General features: G+C 51.0%; 1 protein-coding gene across 2 annotated transcripts in view; it reads right to left on the bottom strand.

The window, feature by feature from the left end:
* The window catches only part of LOC137425824 (1-phosphatidylinositol 4,5-bisphosphate phosphodiesterase eta-2-like), a 368966-nt gene that overhangs the window by 12724 nt on the left and 328436 nt on the right, over positions 1-27806 (bottom strand). For both annotated transcript variants that reach the window (XM_078775526.1, XM_078775527.1), the window contains 4 exons: positions 24105-24189; positions 16564-16710; positions 16208-16287; positions 15777-16116 (listed from right to left, as the gene is read on the bottom strand). In XM_078775526.1, coding sequence (XP_078631652.1) covers positions 15777-16116; positions 16208-16287; positions 16564-16710; positions 24105-24189 — 652 coding nt within the window. The remainder of the gene's footprint in view (positions 1-15776; positions 16117-16207; positions 16288-16563; positions 16711-24104; positions 24190-27806) is intronic.

The raw sequence follows: 27806 nt of genomic DNA, 5'->3' as shown, positions 1-27806 counted from the left end.
CATTAAATGTCGTGCCCAGGTTCACCGCATCTCACGTAGACAACTATAGGACATCTTGCTAGTTATTCTTAGTCTATGTCAGTTAAGGACTCGTTTCCATTAATTCTGACTCTTCGTTGCACCAGAATGTGATCGTATGGCACCAGTAGTGAGTTTAGGACCTCCCCTTACCTCCTCCCATCTTCCCCATGAAACAACAACAACAACAACAACTACAACTACAACTACAACAACAGAGGAGAATGGGGGCGGCGCGGCGCGGGGGAGTGTGCGTCCTCACACCGGCTCGGTTAGCCGCCATTGACCATGCGCTCCGACGGGGTTACCACGAAGGGGCTCCCTGTCAGCCCCTCGTCAAGGGCGGAGCCGGTAACCCCCCCGCACGCACCCAATGAGAAGCAACGGGCCGATTCCATCTGGGGCGGAGCTAACGAGCCGAGGGCGTGTCACTCCCCGCCGGATATACGCGGCGACTTACCGGACGTGACGTCAGATGCGCCCCGAGCTTGAAGAAGAGCCAGTCACCACCTTCTAGCGCTGAGAGAGACCTCCCGCATCTCTGGACCGGACCGGGTCGATTCTGTCCTTGAGCCAAGAGTGCACCTTGAGCCATCGACTACCCGCTTTCCTTGCCATCAATCCCCGTGTGAGTCAGTTTTGTCCCGTTTATCTGTCGTCTGTCGGGGTTAAGATAAGACCGTGTTTAAGTGCCTACCTTTCTATGCTGTCCCTCTTGTCGTTGTAATCTGACCTTCCGCCCTAATATAACCTCCTCCGGAGGTCTTGAGAACTGAACCCTTGGTGTCGTGTCATTTTAATCCAGCCGTTGTGTCTTTTCCATCATTGATTTAGCATAGCGCGACTTAGTCAACGTTCGAGCATAATCGGGTAAACTGTGCAGACGCGGTCATACCAAACCGCTCGGTAAACTAACATCCACAACCGCGTCAGTAACAATATATATATATATATATATATATATATATATATATATAGATATATATATATATATATATATATATATTGTTACGGTCCGCGGATAAGGATGTTGTTTGCCGAGCGGATGGCACCGCGGCCGAACAGTTTTCCCCGACTAAACCCGATTCCCGAACGTTGGCCGGATCGCGCCACAGATATTCAATTTGGAAACCTCTAAAGCGACCGAATGTAAAGAGGAAGAAGAAGATGTACAGAAGAGTAACGGGATTTATTATTTACACACACAAGCAAAAGGAGCAGTCAAGGTTATATACAGGGAACATGGAAAAAGCAGGTGACACAGTGAAAATACTAGCTTATCTAAACTGGCTTAATTAATACCCCAAGACAGAACAAACGAAGACGACTCACACGGGGAATGATGATAGGAATGGCGGAGGTGGATGGCTTGGAGGGGGGAGGCCGGTCCACGGATACCGCAGCACGATCGGCACGTTTGGCAGCCGCCGTTCCTTTTCGGTCCTGCTCAAAACGTCCGTCCAGGCCCCAAGCTGCTGTGGCTGCAGTTTCGGTGGCTCAAGCTGCTGTTGATGCAGCAGCGGTGGCTCAAGCTGCTCTCTTCAGGGATCCCTTACTCAACTCTCTTCTCGGTGATCTCTTTGCCGCAACTCTTGTCATGGACCTCTCTCACGGCTTCCGCGCGCGCTCTTTTATATTGCCGCCGGCAAATCAAGCCGCCGGCCTCCCGGACACGCCCATCGGTGAGCTCCTTCGGCCCTGATTGGTGGGCACAGCCCTCTGGCTCCGCCCTTGATGACGAGGTCCAGACCCACCCTTCTTCCCCAACCTTGCCTCGTGGCCAATGGTGGTTGAAGAAAACCGCCCAAAATGCAGTTGGCCATTGAAATGAAATGAAAGGGGATCTATTCTTATTTCACTTGGTGCAATGGAGTATTTAAATTAATGGGAGACACAGCCTTACTCTAAGACACATAATAAGATATAAGCTACTGAACAAGGGTTTTATCGGGTCCTGCAATGTGGTGTTTATGGAATAACTACCGAGACGCCCTTTTTTATCTTTACACAACTCCGGAGGCAGGAGGCGCAGAATAAACAATAATAATAATAAAGCACACAATAAAAAAAAAATACAGTCCTCATATCCGCAACACTGCACCCTCCTCCTCTTAGGCACGGCTCGGGCCTACAACTTTTATTTAGTGTGACACGTAGGTGTAGTTCCCTCTACTTTTAACCTGACCCTGAGTGCGACAGTTTTAAAACATAAATAAATGTGTCCCGCTGCTCCATTGCACCCTGCCTAACAGACTTACACCCACAGTTAACCGAATTGCGGAATGGTCTTCAAACTATACATTAACGGTGGGGAGCATTATTTACAATGACGTTACTTTATTTACAAAACTAACCCAGGACCTGTGATTGTTCTTTCTGGGGGGGGGGGGGGGGGGGAGACAGTCTGCTCTGCATCGACGCACCATGAAAGCACCCAAAAACGCACCAACACACTCTCAAGCACCAATCGGTGCACAGTCATCATTGTTCAAAAAAAATAAATCAACAACCCCTAACCCTGCTGGTGGTCTCTTGCTCTTCGGCTCCCTCTGCTGGCTATTACTATTTTCCTGGTGTTGTCATCTTCCTTTGCTGGCGGCCTATTTGTAATAAAACTTGCACCCGTGTCCATTTGTATTTATTTTTGGCCCACAGGGGCCGACTATGTATGGTTCACCTGTGGGGCATCGGTGCCCTGTGATCGAGGTCTGCCAGCAAGATTTCGGGCCTTCATGGCCGGTTCCAGCAGAGGGGCCATGCCCCAACCCATGGGGTCCATAAGTGGTGCCCGGCCACAGACATGTGGTCCATAATGTGGTGCATCGATGCAGACAGCTGGTTCTGGGAGTTCCGGGCGCACAATGGCGGACTCACGCACGCTCCCCTCGGCGCCCAGTGGCGCACAGGTCCTCATGTGGGAGACAAAGGGGGGGGGGAGAGACAGATGAGCGAGGGGTAAGGTCACAAGGGTACACATCAAACAAGGCAATGCAAGGCGAAATGCGTACGGAGAGCGAAGTGAGAAAAGCTCGTCCATTCCGTTTGTCACCCCCCCTGTCACCTACTCTACCCTTGCCCTTACCCCATATTTACAAAAATCTACACATTTACAAATTCGTCACTAATGTCACGTCTTCCCCATATTTCCCCTACACCAAATTCGTCTCCACAATCCCTCTATCCAAAATTTGCCATCACCCAATTCATCATCGATCCTCATAAGGAGGAAGAGATGGAACATCAAGCACAATGTCACACCCACGTCATGATGCGTCTCACAATCCAAAACATTTGCATCATAAAAATAATAAAAACATGGCATGGTGTGGAGTTACGTCACCTCAGGTGAGTGGATGCAGATGGTGCGAGGAGATTTCAATCCTAACTATCCTCTAAATGACTTTAACACACTTTACACTACCCGGGGTCTTTCCCTGCCAATCCATTGGCCATCTTACACTATTGGTTCTAAAAACCAATTCCCATTGACCAAACTGTGGTGCTTCTCAATTTGGGGTCTCACTCCCCCGATGCAACTCCCTGTGCCCTTGCACAATTTCAGGGCTGGGTCGTGTAGCTCTCCCAGCAGGTCTACCCACCTGCACACCTCCACCACTGCAGTTGCCACCCGAGCTTACCTAGCTCCTCACCCTAACCTATCTAATTGGGGAAGGCCCCTCCTGGCTCTGTCACCCGTCGGTGCCCTCTGGCACTGGGCTACCCGGGTCCGTCCTCCGGATCCTCGGGCCCCATCCACAACAACTCTACCGGCTCCCAGAGCCCACCCGCGGCCTCACCTGGCCGACATCCTCACAGTGGTGGAGTGCCCAAACCAACTACACACACTAACAGGCTACACGCCCAGCCATTTCCACAACACTAATGCACCCATCCAAATACCATTCTTTCACCCGCACCACAGATGCCAATATCCAACCACAATTTACCTATACCCCGCTACCGAACACTTACACTACCCTCCCGGGTATTCGTGATGGGGGTCCATTCTTCCCCCATTCACACCTTCGCACCATCCACTCCACTCCACAGTTTTCCCCATACTCACTCCACGACCATCCATTCCAATACTCCATATATTCCACACTACCATTTATTCCATACACCTGTTCTTCATTCACCGGGAGTTGCACACCTGTGCAATCTCACCTGGTGCCACCTGCACCCTCCTTGGTCCCTGGACCATTTGGTCAACACAACGCACAATCACCATCACTCAAACACTGCTCCCTACACCTGTCCAGTTGCACACCTGTGCAATCACACTACAACTCACACACTTTTCACAATACACTTCTGAATACACTTCCAACACTCACACGGCATCATCTAAACTACCTGTTGCCCTGCTAACTTAGTGCTCCCCGTCTTGCCTTTAAACTAAGCACATACCACGTCATTATCATCCACACTAACCTACCTGCGTCCCCACTACCGGTATCATTGTCACTACCTAATCTTAACGTTACCTAAGGTCATCTTCTAGGTCCCTACACATTATATCCTAACCCTCCCGGGCTAGTTTTCACTGCCATAAACCCCATAACTAGTGCTCCTTTGCCCCTGCTGTGAGGGATGACAGAGTTGCCATCCCACCACATCGGGCATCTCCCACTACCATCCCCCCAGTCCTCTGACGCTACGAGCCCCCGTCGCAAGAGGTACTGGGTCCTGCCTCGGCATCTAGAGCCGAGGCGATCCATGAGGGCGCCTGCTCGCCGGCATAAGGTCTTATCCGGTCGGCATGGACGATCCGAGGGGGGGCCCGTGGCCCCATTTTGATCTTAACGACCACGTCACAGACTTGCGACAGGACGACTCCTGGGCCTTGCCAGGGGGAGGTGAGTTTTGGGCACCTGCCCTTCCGCCTCCGGGGATTAAAGAACCAAATCTTCATCCCCGGAGCGTATTGACTCCCCTGGCTCCGGTCGTCGTACCTGCGCTTCATCTTGGCCCCCACCAGATGGAGCTGGTGGCGGGCGAAGGCATGGACACGCTCCATGCCTTCCTCCAGGTGACGTGCGTAACCCTCCCTCGGCGGTGTATCCGTGGTGTCTGGCACGGGACCGCATAGCAAGTCGGCGGGAGCCCGTAACTCCCGCCCATACATAAGCAACGCTGGACTGCATGCGGTGGCCCCATGCTGGCTAGTTCGGTAGGCCATCAACAGGTACGGGAGATGTTCGTCCCAGTCATCCTGACGGGTGGTGGTGAACAATGCCAGTTGTTGGATCAATGTTCTGTTGAATCTTTCCACCATCCCGTCAGATTGTGGCCGCAAGGGCGTGGTTCTGGTTTTTCGAATTGACAGGAGTCTGCACACATCTTTTAATAATTGGCTCTCAAAATTTCGTCCCTGATCGGTGTGCAGCTCCTGTGGAATCCCGTGCCGACATACAAATCCTTCCACGAAGGCCTGTGCTACCACCCCGGCTTCTTGGTTGGGGAGGGCATAGGCCTCTGGCCACTTGGTGAAATAGTCCATTACAACGAGGATATACTTATTACCTTGGCGGGTGCGGGGCAGCGGTCCTAGAATATCCATAGCCACCCGCTCAAGGGGGGCCCCCACCTGATGTAATTGAAGGGGGGCCCTCATCCTCCGTGCTGGTCCCTTTTTGGCAGAACAGGCGTGGCATCTCCCACACCATTCCTGTATGTCGCGCCCCATATTCACCCAATAGAACCTCCGGCGGACCCGAGATATTGTCTTTGTCCTGCCCAAATGGCCGCCGGAGCGGGTACCATGCATCTGTTGCAATATGACGTTCTTAAATTTGTCAGGGACTATCACCAGCCAGGAAGTTCTATCAGAGGGAACCTCCACCCACTTGCGATACAAGATGTTGCCTTTCAACTCCAGGGTCTGCCACTGAGCCCAATACGCCTTTGTTTGCGCCTCGAGGGGGGTGACCTCTTCCCCCTTTGGTCTTTGCCCCAATTTGACCCATTTGAACACCGGTCCCAGGACAGGATCCTCCTGCTGGGCCGTGCTCCAAGCCAAATTTCCAAATTCCTCGTCCGCGGTTAGTGGCAAAATTGGCCCTCTCACCGGGGTTGCCCGGACGACGAGAATCGGGGCAGAATCGCCCAATTGCTCCCTCTCCTCGCGTCTCGCACAAAATTTGCAGTTTTCCCCCAGACAAGGACGCCGAGAGAGTGCGTCCGCATTACCATGGGCCTTCCCGGCCCTATGGGTCACATTAAAATCGTACTGCTGCAACTTTTCCAACCACCTTGCAATTTGGCCCTCCGGTTCCTTGAACCGAAGGAGCTATTGCAAGGAGGAATGGTCAGTTCAAACCGAAAATTTCCGCCCGTACAGGTATGGGTGGAAATGGTTCATGGCAGCCAGCATAGCCAATAACTCTTTGCAAGTGACACAATAATTTCGCTCGGGCCTACTTAAGGCCCGACTATAATAACCAAACACTCTCTCCACGCCCTCCTGTGTCAGAGACAAAACTGCGCCCAATCCTTCCTGGCTCGCATTCGTGTCCAGGGTAAATGTCCCGTTACTAGTGGGGTAAGCTAGAAGGGGTGCGGATGTTAGACACCCCTTCAATTTTTGGAAGGCCTCGTGGCACTCCCGTGTCCAATTAAATCGCGTCCGCTTCTCCGTAAGCCGGTGGAGGGGACGGGCCAACTCCGCAAATTTCGCCACAAAGCGCCGGTAGTAGGAGCTGAGTCCCAAAAATCCCCGCACATCCTTGATGGTACGTGGTGCGGGCCACTCCTCTACCGCTTTAATTTTGTCTGGGTCCGTTTTTACCCCCTCGCGGCCGATAACGTGACCTAGATAGGCCACCTCTCTTGCAAACAAAGTGCACTTACTCGGGTTCAGCTTCAACCCTGTCTGTCTGAGGCACCCGAACACCTGGTCCAAATTAGCTACCGCCTGGGGGAAGGTCTTGGCATGTACCAGGACGTCATCCAGGTATACCAGGCATGATTGCCATGGCATGCCGCCTAGCACATGCTCCATTAATCGCTCAAAGGTGGCGGGGGCGTTACACAAACCAAACGGCATCACAGTGAACTGATACAGCCCCTTACCTGTGGAAAATGCCGTTTTCTCCTTCCCTGCCCGATCCATCTCCACCTGCCAATACCCACTCTTGAGGTCTAAAGTTGAAAACCAATTTGAGCCCGCAACGGCATCGAGGGTGTCATCAATCCTTGGCAGGGGATATGACTCCTTGAGTGTCACGTTGTTTAGCTGGCGATAGTCCACGCAGAACCGCGTGGTCCCATCCTTCTTTTTGACCAGCACAACAGGTGACATCCAAGGACTTCCCGAGGGCTCGATCACGCCTGCGTCGAGCATTTTTTCAACCTGCTCGTCAGCTTCCGCCCTCTTGTTCCAAGGGAGCCGTCGGGCGGCCTGACGAATAGGCCGGGCCTCACCGGTGTGGATCTGATGTTTCACCAGGCCCGTACGTCCAATATCCTCGGTGGACAAGGAGAAGAAGTCCAAATGGGACCCAACCAGTTTGTGTAAGGCCTCCCTCTGGGTACCTCCCAACTCTACACTACTACGATTTACCATCTCGCAAATGGGATCGGGCCAATTCCTAGAACTTATTGAAGGCTCCCCCTGGGGCCGGCTCGGCTGGACGTTCTCGCCCCTCACTAACGCGACTTCTCTAACTGGGGTGCAGCCAGCTACCTTCGTGCCCCTCACTATAGTGCGTGGTTCTGTACTAATGTTAATTACTCGGACGGCCACCACCGGCCCGTCCGTTTTTACGAGGGTGCGGCCCACGATTAAACCAGGTATGGATCGCGCTGCCACCGGTTCGACCAGGCCGCAGGATTCCTGCCATGTCGGGCGAGCTGACCATCGGGCCGGCACTATGGCCTCGGCCCCCGGAGGGATGGTCACGGCCTCAGGAGCCTCCAGCTCCACCCTCTCGGCCGTGCTCACCCCCTCCAATGGTAACTTCTCCACTCCCCATTGCAGGATCCCCCGGCTCAAGTCGATTTTACAACCGCTGGCAGTCAACAAATCCAACCCTATTAAGCATGGGTCGCACACCTCCGCCACCCAAACCTCTATCTCTCTTTTTACCGACCCCAACTTAAGGGTTACAAAACCACGCCCTATGATCGGGGCCGTTACCCCGGTAGCCAACTGCAAACTATGATTTTCCAGACGCTGGATTTTACCCCAGCCGTCTGCACTCGAATTAAGGATCACAGGGCTGATGATCGTGGCGCTGGCTCCCGTGTCCACAACGGCGTCTACCCCCACGCCGGCAATTTTGCACCGAATTGTCAGACTACCTGTTCCAATTTGGCCACAATGAATGACCTGTCGCTTCAACGAGGGCTTCTCTCCATCCCCTACTGCCGAACACCGCCCTGCATGACCGGCACGTTCTAGTTTCCCGGGCCCTGGCGGGGGGGTGTCTGAGGTCGGCTAGGCCGATCGATACTGGGCGGAGTTGAGGGCATCGGCTGACGGGGAACGTCCCGGCGCAGAGCTCGACACTCCCACGCACGGTGACCCATCCGAGCACAATTATAGCACCTCACCTGGTAAGGTGCTTGCCTCCGGTATTCCAAAATCCCCCCCTGTATGTCCGAATTGGGGTACTCTGTCGGGGACTACCGGGTGCCACCACTGGAGCTGCCTGGCATGGTCCAGGTCCCGCTAGACGCCGATCCACCAGCCTCCGAACCATGCTCTCCAGGTCAGGGCCCCCGTCGGGGGCCGGCCCCCTGGGGGGGGGCGACCCCCATCACGGGCCCTACCTGACGCACCGCCACTGCGTGGCGCTCGCCTCCCCGGGCCAGGGGCCTCGCTGCTTCCCAACGGGCTGCAGCGTCGGCCGCCTGACTCATGGTCTGCGGGCGCCACATGGCGAGCTGTTGTCGGAGCTCCAGATCCGGAAGGGCCTGAATAAAGTGATCCAGCGCCAGGCTTTCCTGGGAACTCGCTGCCATGTCCGCGTGTGCAATTCCTACCGCGCGGCGAATATCGTGGGCAAGTTCCCCGATGGTCTCCTGGGGCTTGCGTTTACGCTGCGCAAGTTTAGCTTTAACAAGCTCGCTTTGCTGCTCAATACCGAAATGGTTAATTAAAGCCGCACGGAGAGCTGACAGGGTGAGAGCACCCGGTGGTAAAGCTGTCAGCACCTCCGCCGCCGCACCGCGCAGCGCCCCTACCAGGTGTACTCCACCTTCGTTCGGACTCCAACCATTGCCTCGGCACACGTACTCAAACTGCGCCAGGTACGCCCTCAGATCACTCTTGCCGTCATATGGCGCGAGTGGTACCTTGTGGGTGCCCGAAGGCCGGACCCCACGCGTCACTCCTGGCGGGATCAACGCGGGACCAAACCGTTCGGGCTCCCACAGTGCGCTATTCCCGGGGGGCTCCCGCGCGTCCCCCGTCCCTCCAAACACTACCCCTCTTGGTGTCGATGCCTGGGTCGCCCTTCCGCAACCCGCTACCCACTCCATACCCGCACATCCTTGCTCACCAGCACCCCCCTCACTCCCCATAGCCAGACCTCCTTGCACACCTCCTCTTTCCACACACTCCGGAGCAGTCATACACCTCACTATTGGTCCCTCACGAACACCCGGGTCTAAATCAACCCCCAAGCCGACTGAAGCTCCCCTCACATCATATACATTTCCTCGTATATCGCCACTCACCCCGGTACCTCGTCGTCGCACCTCTTCTGCCACCTGCAAACTCTTTATTTGGTTAGTGAGCACATAATCATGATTTGAACACAGACCTTGCACATACTCCATCACTTCCTCCCTTATCTCCTTTTTAGTTTCCCTCCGTCTCTTCTTAATTTCACTCACCCCTTCTTCCACCTCCTCTAATTTTTCCTTTACCTCCTTCATCTCCCGGTGCGCCCCCTCTATCTCTTCCTCTAACGCCACTTTAACCGTTTATATGTGCGTCCTCACCTCTCGGTACTTCGTCTCCATTACTTCTGTCACCTCTTCCAACTTCTTCGTCAACCCCTCATGTACCATCTGACATTCCTTCTGTGTCGCTATTAATTCATTTTTAATGTCTTTTTGTGTCGCTTTTAACCCCCCGATTATTGCAGTGTTCTTTTCCACTTGGTCCACGAGTTCCTTTTGTCCCACTGTCAGCTGTTCTACTCCCCTCGTCAGACCCTCTATGGCCCCCTGTAACCTAGCCGTATTATTCCTCACCTCTTTCTCCATACGCTTTTCACCTCGCTTTACCTCCTCGCGTACCCCCGAGACCTCCTCACTTACACCTCGTCGTATCTCCTCCTTCATCTCCTCCCTCTCTTTTGTAGATGCCACCCTCATCTGTCCCAATTCATCCCTCTGAGCATCCAGTTTGGTTTCTACCCCGATTTTCACCTCCTCTATCTGCTCTCCCATTTGTTTAATTTCTCGGGCGGATTGCTCCCCTATTTCCCGCAATTTGTCTTCCATCCTATCTTCTAGCCCCCTCAACCCATTTTTCACCCCCTCTATCTGATTCTCCTGGGCAGCCATTCTATTTTCCACCCCTGTTAACCCATGTTTCACCCCTTCTATCCCATTGTCTAACCCCTCAAATTTCTTGTCTAACCCCTCAAATTTCTTGTCTAACCCCTCAACAGTACCTCTCACTTCGTCCCTCATTGCCCCCATTTGGCCCTCTAATCGCTCACTATCAGCCCTCGCTTCATCCCTCATTGCCCCCATTTGGCCCTCTAATCGCTCACTATCAGCCCTCGCTCCGTCCCTCATTGCCCCCATTTGGTCTCCCATTCCTACAATTTGGTTTCTCATCCCCCTGTTCTCTTCCCTCTCCTCATCCGCCTTGACCATGAAGGCCTGCATCTGCTGCATGAATAGGCCCCAGTTCATTGGTGCTGCGGCCGCTGCTACGGTCACGGGCGCGGCAAAATTTGGTGCCGCTACACCCACGTGCGCGAGGACGCCATTTTGCGCGCCTGAAACCTCCTCAACCACATTGCCATTTTTCTCCTCCTCTCTTTCCTCCACATACATTTCCCCGAGGTCCTGGGTCGATTCTACCCCGTCTATCTCTCCCACCGACATCCCGTCGCCTTGACCAGCCATGGCGCGATTTCAAAATTCGGGTTCTGTCTTTAAAACAATTTCAGCAGCTTGTAATTTTGAGCGCGTTAAGCGCACTTCGGGTCCGTTCCCGCTCCCGACACCAATTGTTACGGTCCGCGGATAAGGATGTTGTTTGCCGAGCGGATGGCACCGCGGCCGAACAGTTTTCCCCGACTAAACCCGATTCCCGAACGTTGGCCAGATCGCGCCACAGATATTCAATTTGGAAACCTCTAAAGCAACCGAATGTAAAGAGGAAGAAGAAGACATACAGAAGAGTAACGGGATTTATTATTTACACACACAAGCAAAAGGAGCAGTCAAGGTTATATACAGGGAACATGGAAAAAGCAGGTGACACAGTGAAAATACTAGCTTATCTAAACTGGCTTAATTAATACCCCAAGACAGAACAAACGAAGATGACTCACACGGGGAATGATGATAGGAATGGCGGAGGTGGATGGCTTGGAGGGGGGAGGCCGGTCCACGGATACCGCAGCACGATCGGCGCGTTTGGCAGCCGCCGTTCCTTTTCGGTCCTGCTCAAAACGTCCGTCCAGGCCCCAAGCTGCTGTGGCTGCAGTTTCGGTGGCTCAAGCTGCTCTCTTCAGGGATCCCTTACTCAACTCTCTTCTCGGTGATCTCTTTGCCGCAACTCTTGTCATGGACCTCTCTCACGGCTTCCGCGCGCGCTCTTTTATATCGCCGCCGGCAAATCAAGCCGCCGGCCTCCCGGACACGCCCATCGGTGAGCTCCTTCGGCCCTGATTGGTGGGCACAGCCCTCTGGCTCCGCCCTTGATGACGAGGCCCAGACCCGCCCTTCTTCCCCATCCTTGCCTCGTGGCCAATGGTGGTTGAAGAAAACCGCCCAAAATGCAGTTGGCCATTGAAATGAAATGAAAGGGGATCTAATCTTATTTCACTTGGTGCAATGGAGTATTTAAATTAATGGGAGACACAGCCTTACCCTAACACACATAATAAGGATATAAGCTACTGAACAAGGGTATTATAGTGTCCTTCAATGTAGGCTTTATGGAATTAACTACCGGAACGCCCTTTGACATTTATACAACAGACTGGAGGCAGGAAGGCAATATTTTACAACAATTTACTATACAATAAAAACACAATAAAAAAAACACAATCCTCATATCCACAACAATATATATATATATATATATATATATATATATATATATATATATATATATATATATATATATATATATATATATATATATATATGTATATATATATATATGTATATATATATATATATTTATATATACTAGCTTGGCTCGGCTCGCGCGTCGTTACTGAGGAGCCGAGTTACAGCAACCACCATGTAATTTAAAACATCTCACCACCATGTAATTTAAAACATCTCACCACCATGTAATTTAAAACATCTCACCACCATGTAATTTAAAACACCTCACCACCATGTAATTTAAAACATCTCACCACCATGTAATTTAAAACATCTCACCACCATGTAATTTAAAACACCTCACCACCATGTAATTCAAAACACCTCACCACCAAGTAATTCAAAACACCTCACCACCACGTAATTTAAAAACACCTCATCACCACATAATTAAAAACACCTCACCACCATGTGATTTAAAAAGGTCTCACCACCACGTAATTTAAAACACCTCACCACCAAGTAATTCAAAACACCTCACCACCACGTAATTTAAAAACACCTCATCACCACATAATTAAAAACACCTCACCACCATGTGATTTAAAAACACCTCACCACCAAGTAATTCAAAACACCTCACCACCATGTGATTTAAAAACAGCTCACCACCATGTGATTTAAAAACCCCTCACCACCACGTCATTTAAAAACACCTCACCACCAAGTAATTCAAAACACCTCACCACCACATAATTAAAAACACCTCACCACCACGTAATTTAAAAACACCTCATCACCACATAATTAAAAACACCTCACCACCATGTGATTTAAAAACGCCTCACCACCACGTCATTTAAAAACACCTCACCACCATGTCATTTAAAAACACCTCACCACCAAGTAATTCAAAACACCTCACCACCATGTGATTTAAAAACACCTCACCACCATGTCATTTAAAAACACCTCACCACCACATAATTCAAAACACCTCACCACCATGTCATTTAAAAACACCTCACCACCACATAATTCAAAATACCTCACCACCGCGTGATTCAAAACGACCACAACGTTATTAAAACCACTTCACAACCACGGAAACAAAGGTTTGAGGGAGTAGTTCAGTGATAACACAGACACTGCCCAGATGTGTAGATATATAGATAAATGACTGCACCTCACCCCCATTAATTCACCCCAGATCTACCTTTTTGAAATACAGACTTCTTTCCTGGAAGTCCTGGCAGTATCCATTTGTTTTATACCTCTCCCCCCCCCCCCCCTCCCCTTCTCCTGCCCCCTCTCCCCAAGCCGTCTCCCTCCCACAGATCTCCCGATGTCCCTGTTCTCTATAGTTGTTGTGCTTGTGTGCTTCCCTCTCTCTCCCATCTTGTCTCTCCCTCCCTTTATTTATGTTTTATGTGTCCATTTATGTGTTTTGTGTGATAAATGTTCGCTCTTTCACGAGCCTCGACCTTGTATACAAAAAACCCCCAAAAAAAACCAAAAAAAAAAAACCTGAGTTGCTGTTTTGTCATGGTTTAAACCAATCAAAATTCAAACAATAATTCAAAATATTCAATATTCAAATGTATTTGTAATACACATGATATCACATTTTATGAACAATTGAAGTTGAAAAAAAAAAATTCCCCCCAGAAATTTCAAAAAAAAAATTAAATTAAATTCGAAAATGTTTCTAAAAAAATACCCTTAGGATATACCGACGGGAGAGATATGTGCATACCAGAAAATTGGTACGATAACACAAACGTTTGAGAAAGTAGTTCAGTGACAACACAGGACAACACAACACAGACACTGCACAGATATATATATATATAGAGAGAGAGATTGTGAAGCTGGTGAGATCGTGCTTTGTTACGTTTTACTGTAGAAACAGTCTTTGATTAGTAGAGTCTATATTCCAATTATTAAAAACTATTCCAGTCCAGAATTCCAGTCTATATTCCATTATTCCAGTCCAGTTCCAGTTACTATTCCAACTATTACAGACATTCTATTCCAAACTCCAGACCCAGACAAAACCAGACAAACCAAACCTTATTCCCAAGTCCAGAACCAAACCAAACCAGAAGTCTATCAAAGTCTATCAAAGTATAGTCTCGTCAAACCAGAAACCAGAAACCAGAAACCAGAAACCAAACCAGAAGAACCAAACCAGAAACCAGAAACCAAACCAGAAGAACCAAACCAGAAACCAGAAACCAAACCAGAAACCAGAAACCAAACCAGTCAAACCAGAAGTCAAACCAGAACCCAACCAAACCAGAAGTCTATCAAAGTCTATCAAAGTATAGTCTCGTCAAACCAGAAACCAGAAACCAGAAACCAAACCAGAAGAACCAAACCAGAAACCAGAAACCAAACCAGAAGAACCAAACCAGAAACCAGAAACCAAACCAGAAACCAGAAACCAAACCAGAACCCAACCAGAAACCAGAAACCAAACCAGTCAAACCAGAAGTCAAACCAGAACCCAACCAAACCAGAAGTCTATCAAAGTCTATCAAAGTATAGTCTCGTCAAACCAGAAACCAGAAACCAGAAACCAGAAACCAAACCAGAAGAACCAAACCAGAAACCAGAAACCAAACCAGAAACCAGAAACCAAACCAGTCAAACCAGAAGTCAAACCAGAACCCAACCAAACCAGAAGTCTATCAAAGTCTATCAAAGTATAGTCTCGTCAAACCAGAAACCAGAAACCAGAAACCAGAAACCAAACCAGAAGAACCAAACCAGAAACCAGAAACCAAACCAGAAGAACCAAACCAGAAACCAGAAACCAAACCAGAAACCAGAAACCAAACCAGAACCCAACCAGAAACCAGAAACCAAACCAGAAACCAGAAACCAAACCAGAAGAACCAAACCAGAAACCAGAAACCAAACCAGAAACCAGAAACCAAACCAGAAGAACCAAACCAGAAACCAGAAACCAAACCAGAAACCAGAAACCAAACCAGAACCCAACCAGAAACCAGAAACCAAACCAGTCAAACCAGAAGTCAAACCAGAACCCAACCAAACCAGAAGTCTATCAAAGTCTATCAAAGTATAGTCTAGTCAAACCAGAAACCAGAAGAACCAAACCAGAATTCAAACCAGAACCCAACCAAACCAGAAGTTCCAGACAAAACTATTCCAGTCTATATTCCAGTTCCAGTTTTTATTAGTAGAGTCCAGTCTACTGCTCCTCAAAAGGTATTTTTAGATGTATTTTATCCAAATGATTTTAGACTGAATAGTTAGTCCATGTCTTTTTGCAATGAAGGAACAGTGGAATGCCACAACTGACATGGCGATAATTTATATCCACTTCTTGATCTATATAGATTGATCAGTACGGTAAAATGGGATCTATTAACATGCAGCGCACACATACGACTTGCTACCTTATTGACATTCTTTTCTCCGACATTGACCGACGCCTGCTCCGTATTTTAATGAGAGGAAGAAAAAGAAGCGCGAACCTGCTTGATCTTCGGCGGAACTCGTACTGCTGAAGTTGGGATTGTGCGTTGTTGTGCCGCTCCTGATAGAACATAATGGCACACGGCCACACGATTGGATGTCGCCGCTTGAGACCATGGCCTGCGGACAATCCCGGGGGGTATCCGCAGGTCTCCTCAATGGTTCAAAGTTCACCGACTGGGCTTTGCTGTGCCGGCCTGTAGCTGGGACACTTGCCGTACGACGTAGAGAATCTCGGCTGATTGAATGACGCCGTGAGCTCGGATTCTTTGGATTGTCCAAAGAACTTGGCCTTGCAGGCCTGGAGAACAGTGTTTTCAGTCCTCCCATCTGCTTGACCTGCGACAAAATGGACAATAACAATTACAGAGAACATTTTCAACGTAGCTTCACTATTATTTAAATATATATATTTTAGGACAGGTGTTACCTTCCCAGCAATTTGTTTTCTGGATATGTGAACGAATATAGAGGCTTCCTCAAAACCTTCCAGGTAGACATGACGATAACCTGCATGATACAAACGGTCCATTATTAAACTCACATAATCTACTTTAAATGGAAAAGCCATTTCGTTAGGCTGAGTGCCAAATGATCCATAACCAAGCAGGTAGTCATCATCCAATCAATAAGCCATATATATTATTAAGTAGCCAGCTAAAGCATGAGACATGTGCAAGTGAACATCAATTTGGCTTTCTGCTAAACTTTATCCCAGAAGTCAGGCACATCTCACCACTGACTTTTCCCAGGGGAAATCCAACCAAGTGACGACGTAATGCATACCTGTCATGATGCTACGGAAGCTGACAGTTCTTTGGCCGATGAAATCCCGCCCAATAGGGTCATGATCCCACACCAGAAACCGAATCAGAGCCAGTTCCGGCACTTGCAGATGGAATACCAACGTCTCATCCCACGCTGGATTAAACCCTGATGACCGGGAGTAGAAACCTTGGTTATTGTCATTTTCATGGTTTATATTATGTTAAAGCGCGGCGTTACGCGCGCTGCTTGTGAGCAAGGAGGAAGCGGACAAGCGGTAACATATAAACGTCTTTATTGTAAGACTACACTGTAACACTGTACTCCTCCGGGCTGGTCGCCCGGGGTATATCATGAGGCCACGCCTACCCCTCGGGCGTGGCCACCGCCCACTTGGTGCGTGGAATGATGTCACCACGCCAGTGGGCTTTTGTGTCCGCCACACGCGCCCCCCCAGAATTCCCGCGCACCTGGAGGGCCAGTTTGCGGGGCAGACGAATGACCCGGCCGAAGCGCCCCCTGGCGATCGGCGGCGTCCGGGGTGCAGGGATGCCAGGTGGGATGCCCCTGGCTGCTCCTGGGATGGGACCGGGGGGCGGCGTGGCGGCGGGGCTGGGCGGTGCCGGGGGTCCGCCCGCAGGAGGGCGGCCCCGACGTGGGGGTCGGGCCACTGGCGGTGGATGGTCCACATCGAGGTGGGCCGGCTTGAGGCGGTCTACCGAAACGCGGTCAGGAGTACCGCCGATGTCCAGGGTGAAGTGCTTCGCCCCGGTCTCCAGCACGCGGAAAGGCCCGTCGTACGGGGGCCGCAGTGGTGTCCGATGGGCATCGTGGCGGACGAAGACGTACTCCGCCGTGCGAAGCTCCGGGGCGACGTGCGTCGGTGGGTGCCCGTGGCATGCCGTTGGCACCGGGGCGAACCTCTGGGCGGTCTCTTGCAGAGCGGAGCGCTGCTGTGCCGCGGACCATGGTGCCGTGGAGTCGGGGAGGAACTCGCCCGGCACCCGCAGCGGTTGCCCGAAGACCAACTCCGCCGCGGATGCGCGCAGGTCCTCCTTGGGCGCCGTCCGGAGGCCCAGCAGGACCCAGGGGAGCCTGTCGACCCAGCCGCCGTCGCGGAGGGTGGCCCGGAGCGCGGCCTTCAATGAGCGGTGAAATCGCTCACACAGGCCGTTAGCCTGGGGGTGGTAGGCCGTGGTTCGGTGCAGCCGGACCCCGAGCCCCTGCGCAACCGCCCCCCAGAGCTCCGAGGTGAACTGGGGGCCGCGGTCGGATGAGATGTCTGAGGGGGCGCCGAACCGGGCGACCCAGGTGGCGATGAAAGCCTGCGCGACATCGGCCGCCGTTGTGGACGCCAACGGCACGGCCTCCGGCCACCGGGTGGTGCGGTCCACCATGGTGAGGACGTGGGTGAAACCCCGCGAGGGGGGCAGAGGTCCCACCAGGTCCACGTGGACGTGGTCAAACCGGCGTTCCGGCACCGTGAACGGGGCCAACGGGGCCTGGGTGTGCCGGTGCACCTTGGCGCGCTGGCACGCGAGGCATGTCCTGGCCCAGCCGCGGACGGCCTTCCGGAGGCCATGCCAGACGAACTTGTCGGCGATCAGCCTTTGGGAGGCCCTCGCGCCCGGGTGGGACAGGCCGTGGATGGCGTCAAACACCTGGCGCTGCCAGCCCGCGGGCACAATGGGGCGGGGACGCCCGAGGGAGACGTCGCACAAGAGGGCCGCGCCCGCGCCGTCGAACGGCACCTCGGTGACGCGGAGGCCCGTGACGGCGGTCCGCAAGGCCTGGACGTCGGGGTCAGCGGCCTGGTCCGCTGCCATCCGGGCATAGTCGATGCCGAGGTGGACTGCGTGGGCGACGGCCCGGGAAAGGCAATCCGCCACCGGGTTGTCCTTCCCCGCGACGTGCTGGATGTCCGTCGTGTACTCGGACACGGCCGAGAGGTGACGCTGCTGCCGGGCCGACCACGGCTCGGTGACCTTGCCCATCGCGAAAATCAGCGGCTTGTGGTCGACGAAGGCAGTGAACGCCCGGCCCTCGAGCAGATGGCGGAAGTGCCTGACCGCCAAGTGAAGTCCGAGCAACTCGCGGTCGAAGGTACTGTAACGGCGTTCGGGCGGGCGAAGCTGCCGGCTAAAGAACGCCAGTGGTTGCCAAGCTCCACGCACCCATTGCTCGTGCACCGCGCCCACCGCGTAGTCCGAGGCATCGGTGGTGAGGGCGATCGGTGCATCGGGCGCCGGGTGCGCGAGCATGGTGGCGTTAGCCAAGGCGAGCTTCGCGCCCGTGAACGCCGTGTCCATCTGCTCGGTCCAGGTAACGTCGCCTTTGCCCGGCTTACCTCGGAGAGCTTCGTGCAGGGGGCGCAGGAGCTGGGCGATACGGGGCAGGAACCGATGGTAAAAGTTCACCATGCCCAGGAACTCCTGCAGCCCTCTGATCGTGCGGGGGCGCGGAAACCCCTTCACCGCCTCCACCTTGGCCGGCAGGGGGACGGCTCCGTGCCTGGTGACACGGTGCCCCAGAAAATCGATTGTGGCGGCGCCGAACCGGCACTTTGCGGGGTTCACAATCAGGCCATGCTGGCCCAGGCGTTCGAAGAGCGTGCGGAGGTGGCGTAGGTGCTCTTCGCGGGACGCGCTGGCGACGAGGATATCGTCCAGGTAGACGTAGACAAAATCCAAGTCGCGCAGGACGCTGTCCATCAGTCGCTGGAACGCCTGAGCCGCATTCTTCAGACCGAAGGGCATGCGCAGGAACTCGAAGAGTCCGAATGGCGTGATGACCGCCGTCTTCGGGACGTCCTCCGGCCTGACGGGGACCTGATGGTAGCCGCGTATGAGGTCCACCTTCGAGAAGAAGGACCTGCCCGCCAAACGGGCGGAAAAGTCCTGAATGTGGGGGACGGGGTAGCGGTCGGGAGTCGTGGCGTCATTGAGACGGCGATAGTCCCCGCACGGTCGCCATCCCCTGCCGGGCTTCGGCACGATGTGCAGCGGCGACGCCCAAGCGCTCTCTGAGCGCCGAACGATGCCGAGTCGCTCCAGGGTAGCGAACTCCGCTTTTGCCACCGCCAGCTTCGTCGGCTCGAGGCGGCGTGCCCGGGCGTAGACCGGTGGCCCGACGGTGGGGATGTGATGGGCCACCCCGTGCTTGACGGCCCCCGCCGAGAAGGTGGGCCGCGTGAGGGCCGGGAAGCCGGCGAGGAGGCGGGTGAATGCGTCCGCTGCCGGAAGCGTACAGACCAACGTGGCCGGAACCGAATCGTTCGGCAAGCCGCTTGGCAAGCCGCTCGTTGAGCTGGGCAACGCACATGCGAGCGAGCTGAACGTCTCGGCCTGGACAAGCCGTCTGCGCTTGACGTCGACCAGGAGCCCATTAGCGCACAGGAAGTCCGCGCCAAGCAGTGCCATGGGCACGTCGGCGGTGACGAACGTCCATCGGAAAACCTGCCCTCCAAACCGCAGAGAGAGGCAGCGTTTTCCGTACGTACGGATGGGCGTCCCGTTCGCGGCAAGCAGCGCGGGGCCCCCACCCGCGGCGTGCTTGTCTGACGTGCCGGCAGGAATGACACTCACCTGTGCTCCCGTGTCGCACAGGTAACGGCGCCCGGAGAAGGTGTCCGTTATGAACAGCAGGCTGCTCGAACGGCCGGCGCTCATCGCCACTATTGAGCGCCGGCCCGGGCGTTTCCCGACCCGTTGAAGGAGCACGGCGGATGACACCGCCGAGCTTCGTGGCCGAACTTGGCGTGGAACCAGCACCAGGTGGTGGAGCTGGACGAGCGCGGCTGGCTCCGCCAGGCCGGTGGAGTCGACGGGTTTCCCCGCGGTGGCGGTTTTCGCCGCGGCGGTGGGCGGGGCGTGGCGGCGTTCACGAGGTGCGTATCAGCATGCTGCTGAAACTCAGCGTGCTGGAGAAGATGATGCTGTGGAACAGCAGCGTCGAAGGCCGTGACGGCCACGCCAACGCTCGCCCGCGTGTCCGAAGCGGCGAAGTACTTGTCCGCCTCGGCCGCCAATGCTCGGGGTTCCGTTAGCCCGGTCCCGGCCAACGCGAGGCGAACCTGCGCTGGAAGTTGGCGACGGAAAAGCGCCCGGAATAGCGAACCGGGGGCTTCGTCGCCCAACAGTGACAGCATATGGTCCATTCGGACCGACGGGCGCGTCTCACCGAGCTCGGGGAGATCCAGGAGGCGGTCGGCCCGTGCGTCGTCCGTGAGGCTGAACGTGGCTAGGAGTAGCCGCTTGAGTGCCTCGTACTTGTGGCCGTCCGGTGGGTGGCGAAGGACGGACACAACTCGAGCGGCCGTGCCGGGCCCGAGGGAGGCGACGACGTGGCAGTAGCGCGTGTCATCGCCGGTGAGGTGCCGAAGCTGAAATTGGGCTTCGGCCTGGACGAACCAGACTTCGGCCTGAGCCTCCCAAAATTCCGGAAGTTTGACGAAGGCGGCCATGGCGATGGCGTCGCGTGTGGAAGGATCGCTCCGGCAGATCCAACGTCGAGGGTCACCAGTAAAGCGCGGCGTTACGCGCGCTGCTTGTGAGCAAGGAGGAAGCGGACAAGCGGTAACATATAAACGTCTTTATTGTAAGACTACACTGTAACACTGTACTCCTCCGGGCTGGTCGCCCGGGGTATATCATGAGGCCACGCCTACCCCTCGGGCGTGGCCACCGCCCACTTGGTGCGTGGAATGATGTCACCACGCCAGTGGGCTTTTGTGTCCGCCACAATGTCAAGGTTTCTTGTGTTCAAGAACACTGTTGGATAATTTTCATGTGATACTTCTTCGTTAGTATGAAGCACAACGTTGCGCAGTCAAGCAGTCTGAAAAAAACAACGCAGTCAAACTCAAATGGCGATCAGAAAACAATAATGTGGTAAAGGTCAAATGGCGGTCAGAAAACAACAATACGGTTAAGGTCAAATGGTGGTCAGAAAACAATAATACGGTCAAGGTCAAATGGTAGTCAGAAAACAAAAATATGGTCAAAGTCAAATGGCGGTCAGAAAACAATAATACGGTTAAGGTCAAATGGTGGTCAGAAAACAATAATATGGTCAAAGTCAAATGGCGGTCAGAAAACAATAATACGGTTAAGGTCAAATGGCGGTCAGAAAACAACAATATGGTTAAGGTCAAATGGCGGTCAGAAAACAATAATACGGTCAAGGTCAAATGGTAGTCAGAAAACAAAAATATGGTCAAAGTCAAATGGCGGTCAGAAAACAATAATACGGTTAAGGTCAAATGGTGGTCAGAAAACAATAATATGGTCAAAGTCAAATGGCGGTCAGAAAACAATAATACGGTTAAGGTCAAATGGCGGTCAGAAAACAACAATACGGTTAAGGTCAAATGGTGGTCAGAAAACAATAATATGGTTAAGGTCAAATGGCGGTCAGAAAACAATAATGCGGTCAAAGTCAAATGGTGGTCAGAAAACAATAACATGGTCAAGGTCAAATGACGGTCAGAAAACAACAATATGGTTAAGGTCAAATGGTGGACAGAAAACAATAATACGGTCAAGGTCAAATGGCAGTCAGAAAACAACAATATGGTTAAGGTCAAATGGTGGTCAGAAAACAGCAACAGGGTTAAGGTCAAATGGCGGTCAGATAACAATAATAGGGTCAAAGTCAAATGATGGTCAGAAAACAATAATACGGTCAAGGTCAAATGGCAGTCAGAAAACAACAATATGGTTAAGGTCAAATGGCGGTCAGAAAACAATAAAATGGTTAAGGTTAAATGGCTGCCAGAAAACAATAATAGGAATAAGGTCAAATGGCGCTCAGAAAACAATAACACGGTCAAGGTCAAATGGCGGTCAGAAAACAATAATACGGTTAAGGTCAAAATGGCGGTCAGAAAACAATAATACGGTCAAAGTCAAATGGCGGTCAGAAAACATTAATACGGTCCAGGTCAAATGGTGGTCAGAAAACAATAATATGGTTAAGGTCAAATGGTGGTCAGAAAACAACAATACGGTTAAGGTCAAATGGCGGTCAGAAAATAATAATACGGTTAAGGTCAAATGGTGGTCAGAAAACAATAATACGGTTAAGGTCAAATGGTGGTCAGAAAACAATAATATGGTCAAGGTCAAATGGCAGCCAGAAAACAACAATACGATTAAGGTCAAATGGCGGTCAGAAAACAATAATACGGTTAAGGTCAAATGGTGGTCAGAAAACAATAATACGGTCAAGATCAAATGGCGGTCAGAAAACAATAACACGGTCAAGGTCAAATGGCAGTCAGAAAACAATAATAGGGTCAAAGTCAAATGGCGGTCAGAAAACAACAATATGGTTCAGGTCAAATGGCGGTCAGAAAATAATAATACGGTCAACGTCAAATGGCGGTCAGAAAACAATAATACGGTCCAAGTCAAATGGCGGTCAGAAAACAACGATAAGGTGAAGGTCAAATGGCGGTCAGAAAACAATAATATAGGGTTAAGGTCAAATGGCTGTCAGAAAACAATAACATGGTCAAAGTCAAATGGCGGTCAGAAAACAATAATACGAATAAGGTCAAATGGTGGTCAGAAAACAATAATACGGTGAAGGTCAAATGGCGGTCAGAAAATAATAATATGGATAAGGTCAAATGGTTGTCAGAAAACAATAATACCGTCAAGGTCAAATGGGGGTCAGAAAACAATAATTCGGTCAAGGTCAAATGGCGGTCTGAATAAAATGCATTTTTTGTCATCGTCAATTTTGCCCATGTGGAATTTCAAAGATTGCTTGGCCTTCCAAGACGTTCTTGCATTATAATAGTGTACCTGCACTGAAGTTGCACATGATATTTTTGTTTCATGATGTTGGTTTACCATTTTTGGATTGTGACTTAATTAACATAAAATACCTTTTCATCATAACCTGAATAATTTTCCTCTGACTTCGTCGGTGGAGGCATAACTAGACCGGGACTTGGTAGAGAGCATACCTCCGCCAGGCTGAACAGTTTACGTTTTGTATCCCATTGATAGGTCAGATCTGGATCTGTACCTGAACGAAGATCATTTATTCTTTGTCACACACACAAATGGACCACCAAGTGTCGTCCGAATCCGTCCACGACTTGAGATTTCATGCTTTATATCGATTTTGGCCGTATCTCTCAAAGAATGGCAAAGAATCACTTAAAAAGTCTAGAAACCGGATCTGGATTCGGATCTTCACCAAAATCGAATCAATTCGTCCATGTCAGCCACCCAACCTCTCCACCAAATTTCATCCGAATCCGTTCACAACTTTTTGAGATAACTTTCAGAGACAGACAGTGGTGAAAACAACCCACAACCCCCGTCCACCTTGTATACCGGAGTGAACAAAAAGATCCAAAACCACCTCTCCTAATTACAGGTGAATCTCACATCTTACATGATTTCACCTATAATTTCACAACAAGACTGAATATGAAGTATCAATTCACTCACTGTGTCCGTTAGCACTGTTAGTGCACTGTCGATGAATCAATCTAAACTAACTAATGTGCTATCATCTCCGATTTATTGTCCCATGTAGTTGCTTACCATTATCATCAATGACCCTTGTCTGCTGCTTCCGACAGTCAGCAGGTACTCCAACAACCTCCACCTCCACAAACGGGTCAATGATCTGCCAACAGGAAATCTTTAACCATCAGCAGATAATTGGAATCCAGGTAGAAGCCATTTTGATCAACTTGCCAGTGTCATATTCAAACATCAGTATGCACACAATCTGTAATTACTACTCATTGTCCAGATTGTACAATGACCATAGTACTACGTCAACTTGAAAACAAACAGGATACAGCTGGATCATGTGACGTGCGGTGCCTCCGATGGCAATTGCACCAAGATGGGAAGCGTGCTTCAAACTGAGCTATCTTGCCACCTCGTGATATAATGGGGCAATTAAAGTGCCATGGACACGATTTTTGACAGGTAAGAGATTGTGTCAATGAATCCCATTGATGTTGATTAGTGTTTCCATCAATCATCAAGTGACTGCAGCTCACATGTATAACTACAAGAGACGTTTGTGTGCATGTGTGTGTCGCCATTTTTCTCTGAGATGTCCGAACGGATCTTCGTCGCTATCAGCATTGTGACCTAATGAACAAAAAACACCTTTTGATCATAACTTGAATAATTTTCCTCCGATTATCATGATGCTGAATTTTATGGATAGACATTTATTGTGTTCAAGAACACCGGTTCAACTTTCACAGGTTCAACAGTGAGTGCTGGAAGGTTAGGCAAAATAAATAAATAAATAAATCAATTATATATATATTGTTACGGATTCGTCACTTCCGTTGTTGTGGTTTTCATCCACTGTAAACATTATTGATTCCATGTACTATTTATTGTTGTCGTTTAAGGGAAATAGAGATTACTATTTTCAAAAGGTAAAAAAGTTAATGTTTTAAATGAAACCGGAACCGGACGACGACAAAGAGGAAGAGGAGGAAAAGAAGGCGGAGCGAGTGAGTCGGACAAGAAGCCGAGCTGCTTCGAGGTCTGGAGCGAACGATTGGCGAACGAGGGTCACGAGTGAACTTTGGGTTTCCCGGGAAAGGGATTCCTGCGAAAGATTGGCATCGCTGTGACAGATAAACCTGCGTGACAGGTTTTGTGGTTGATTCCGGAGAGAATCAACAGAGTGCCATTACGCCACAAGAACGGGCCATCGGCCATTTCTACCTCGCGCAGGATTTGCGCTTCGCTCAAGGTTTTTCACTTCGCTTCAAACATTTTCACCGCATTCAGACGTTAATCTGGTGTGTGTGTGCAACGTGGCTTTTGAGTGGGAAATTTGCTGGTGTGATTTGAGTGATGTGAGTGATGTGTGATGTGTGGTGTGTGATGTGAGTGGGAGCCGTGGAACGTCCACACCCGAGGGTGTGATTTCCCAGTCGCCTTGAGGGCACCTTTGCGCAGCTTTGGCAGCGTGACTGTGACTTTCATCCGAACGGGATTCTGGCCTCGATTAGACATCGTTCTGACGATTACTGGAGCGGATCGACTTTGGCTTGATGCCGGAATAGAGACATTGGGAATGTTCTTCTTTTCGCTCACTTGGAGCACAGTGAGTTATATTGTACGAACCTGATGGTACCATCATAGGAAATATATAGGTTGTACAATTGATTACTATTGTTGTTGTACTGTTATTCTTGTGTGATCTTAATACAATACTTGTTTGTTGGTAACAATTGGTGTGGTTTCACCATTGATCTTTGACATACAGAATAACACATCTTTCTGCCGTGACTCCTCTCGGGGCTCGGAGGTACACCGTGACCGGGGTTTGGGGAGGAGCACATAACACAAATATATATAGGGAATTTTTTAAAATAAAGTTGGATTTTTGGGGTTTTATTTTTTAAATCGCTCTGCAATGCCTAAGCCTTTGTAACTACATAAATAAAAAGGCAATATTAAATGATAGCCGACCACATTCTTTAGTGGGTATAGGGGAGTGTTTTAGCCTTATAATAATTTGATTTAGCCCCCAAGAAATTAGCCCCCATGATGAAATATAATAATTAGCCCCCAAGAAAAAATTATAATAATTTGATTTCTTCAAAATGCCGACAAGATTAAAACAACGGGCAACACCCCTAATACCCGGTACTTTACCCCGGTAAAGACTCCGTTGGCTCAATAGCTCAGTGGGCTGTCACCGCGAAAGTGATGCAGGTCCCTGGTTCGAGTCCCGGGTTGAGTCCGAATTTTTCACACATAGCCCCACGCATGAATTTAATTCCTGTTTATTAAAAAAAAGAAAATATATATATTGTTACGGAATCCGACGACGGCTCTCCCCTTACCGAGGGGGGTTTAATCCCCTCGTCTTTTTAAGCTGGCCATCCGGTACTTGTAACGCTCCTGGTACTTGTAACGCTCCTTTGCGAGGTGGGATTGATCAGGGTTATTGGTCAAGGTGTTCTCCCGAATACCTTCACCAATCCCTCCGCAAAACAGGGAGACAAGTACCGCTCGAAACCACAGACAAGATAGTATTTGCCGAGCGGGTTAGCAATCCGCGGCTCCGAGCCGTTATCAATGGACTAAACCCGATTATAAAGCGTTTGGCCAAAAATCGTGCCAGAGGTACTCAATTGACAGAAGGGACGAAAGCGATCGGATGAGAAAGAAGGAACCAAAGGTAAGAAGGAACAGATATTTATTATTATTTACACCACGAAAGAAACCAAAGGAGAAGGAAAGAAACGAAAGTAATGTACAGAAGAAGCAGAAGACACAGTGCAATCCTTAGCTTATACAGTCTTACTTACTCCCAGGGACAGGACAACACAAACAGACTCACACGAATGGGGAATTGCAGGTTGGATTGGCTGGAGGGAGAAGAACGTGGGACCACAGGGCTGGAGGGATGACGTTCGATCCCGTACAGGACGGCAGGGTTTATGCGAGCGGCCACCGACTCTCCGCGCTCGGGTCCACACAGCAAGGTTTTCTTGAAGCAGCACGTCAGAGCTGCACGCGGCTGGGGGCTGTTTTAAGCAGCGTCCCTCCTCTCGCTCGTACCTTTCGCAAGCGCCTTCCTCCTCAGAACCCAACTCGGTCAATGCACCTCCCTCCACGTATCTCTCAGTGCGTGCTCCCTCACTCATCTGCATAAGCAGTCCCTCATCCACCCTTTTATGGCCCTCCCCGAGATCAAGCCGCGGGCTACAAAGGCACGCCTACCGGGTCGCTCACCGCAGTGCCGATTGGTTGGTACGGGCTCTTCCCGGCTCCGCCCATGATGACGAGGGGCGGGCAACGCCCTTCTTCTCCAAGCTGACCACGCCGTAATGGAGGCAAATGCTGTTGGAAATGTAGGCAACGCTGCTGGCAATGTAATAATAATAATAATAATGCATTTATTTTATATAGCGCTTTTCAGGAAGCCCAAAGACGCTTTGACAGAGTGCAAAACATAATGCATAGCAAAACATAAAAACAATTGCAAAAAAAGAAGAATCAATAGGGAAATATTCAAAGCACAAAGGAGGGAGAAGGAGAGGAGATAGTCAGGGGTTAGATGCTGTGGGTTAAATGATGAATGCAGTGTTGAACAGGTGGGTCTTGAGTGATGTTTTGAATGTGGTGAGTGAGGAGGAGTCTCTGATGGTGTGAGGTAGCGAGTTCCAGAGGGTGGGAGCAGCGATGGATAAGGCCCTGTCCCCCCAGGATCTAAATTTGGGCCGGATGGGGGGGGGGGGGGGTCAGGAGGTT

This window comes from Myxine glutinosa, chromosome 4 (assembly GCF_964187855.1).
Source record: "Myxine glutinosa chromosome 4, kmMyxGlut1.1, whole genome shotgun sequence".
In the NCBI taxonomy this organism is placed as follows: Eukaryota; Metazoa; Chordata; class Myxini; order Myxiniformes; family Myxinidae; genus Myxine; species Myxine glutinosa.
Note: the sequence above shows the minus strand (reverse complement) of the source record. Positions and strands in the feature narration are given on the sequence as shown.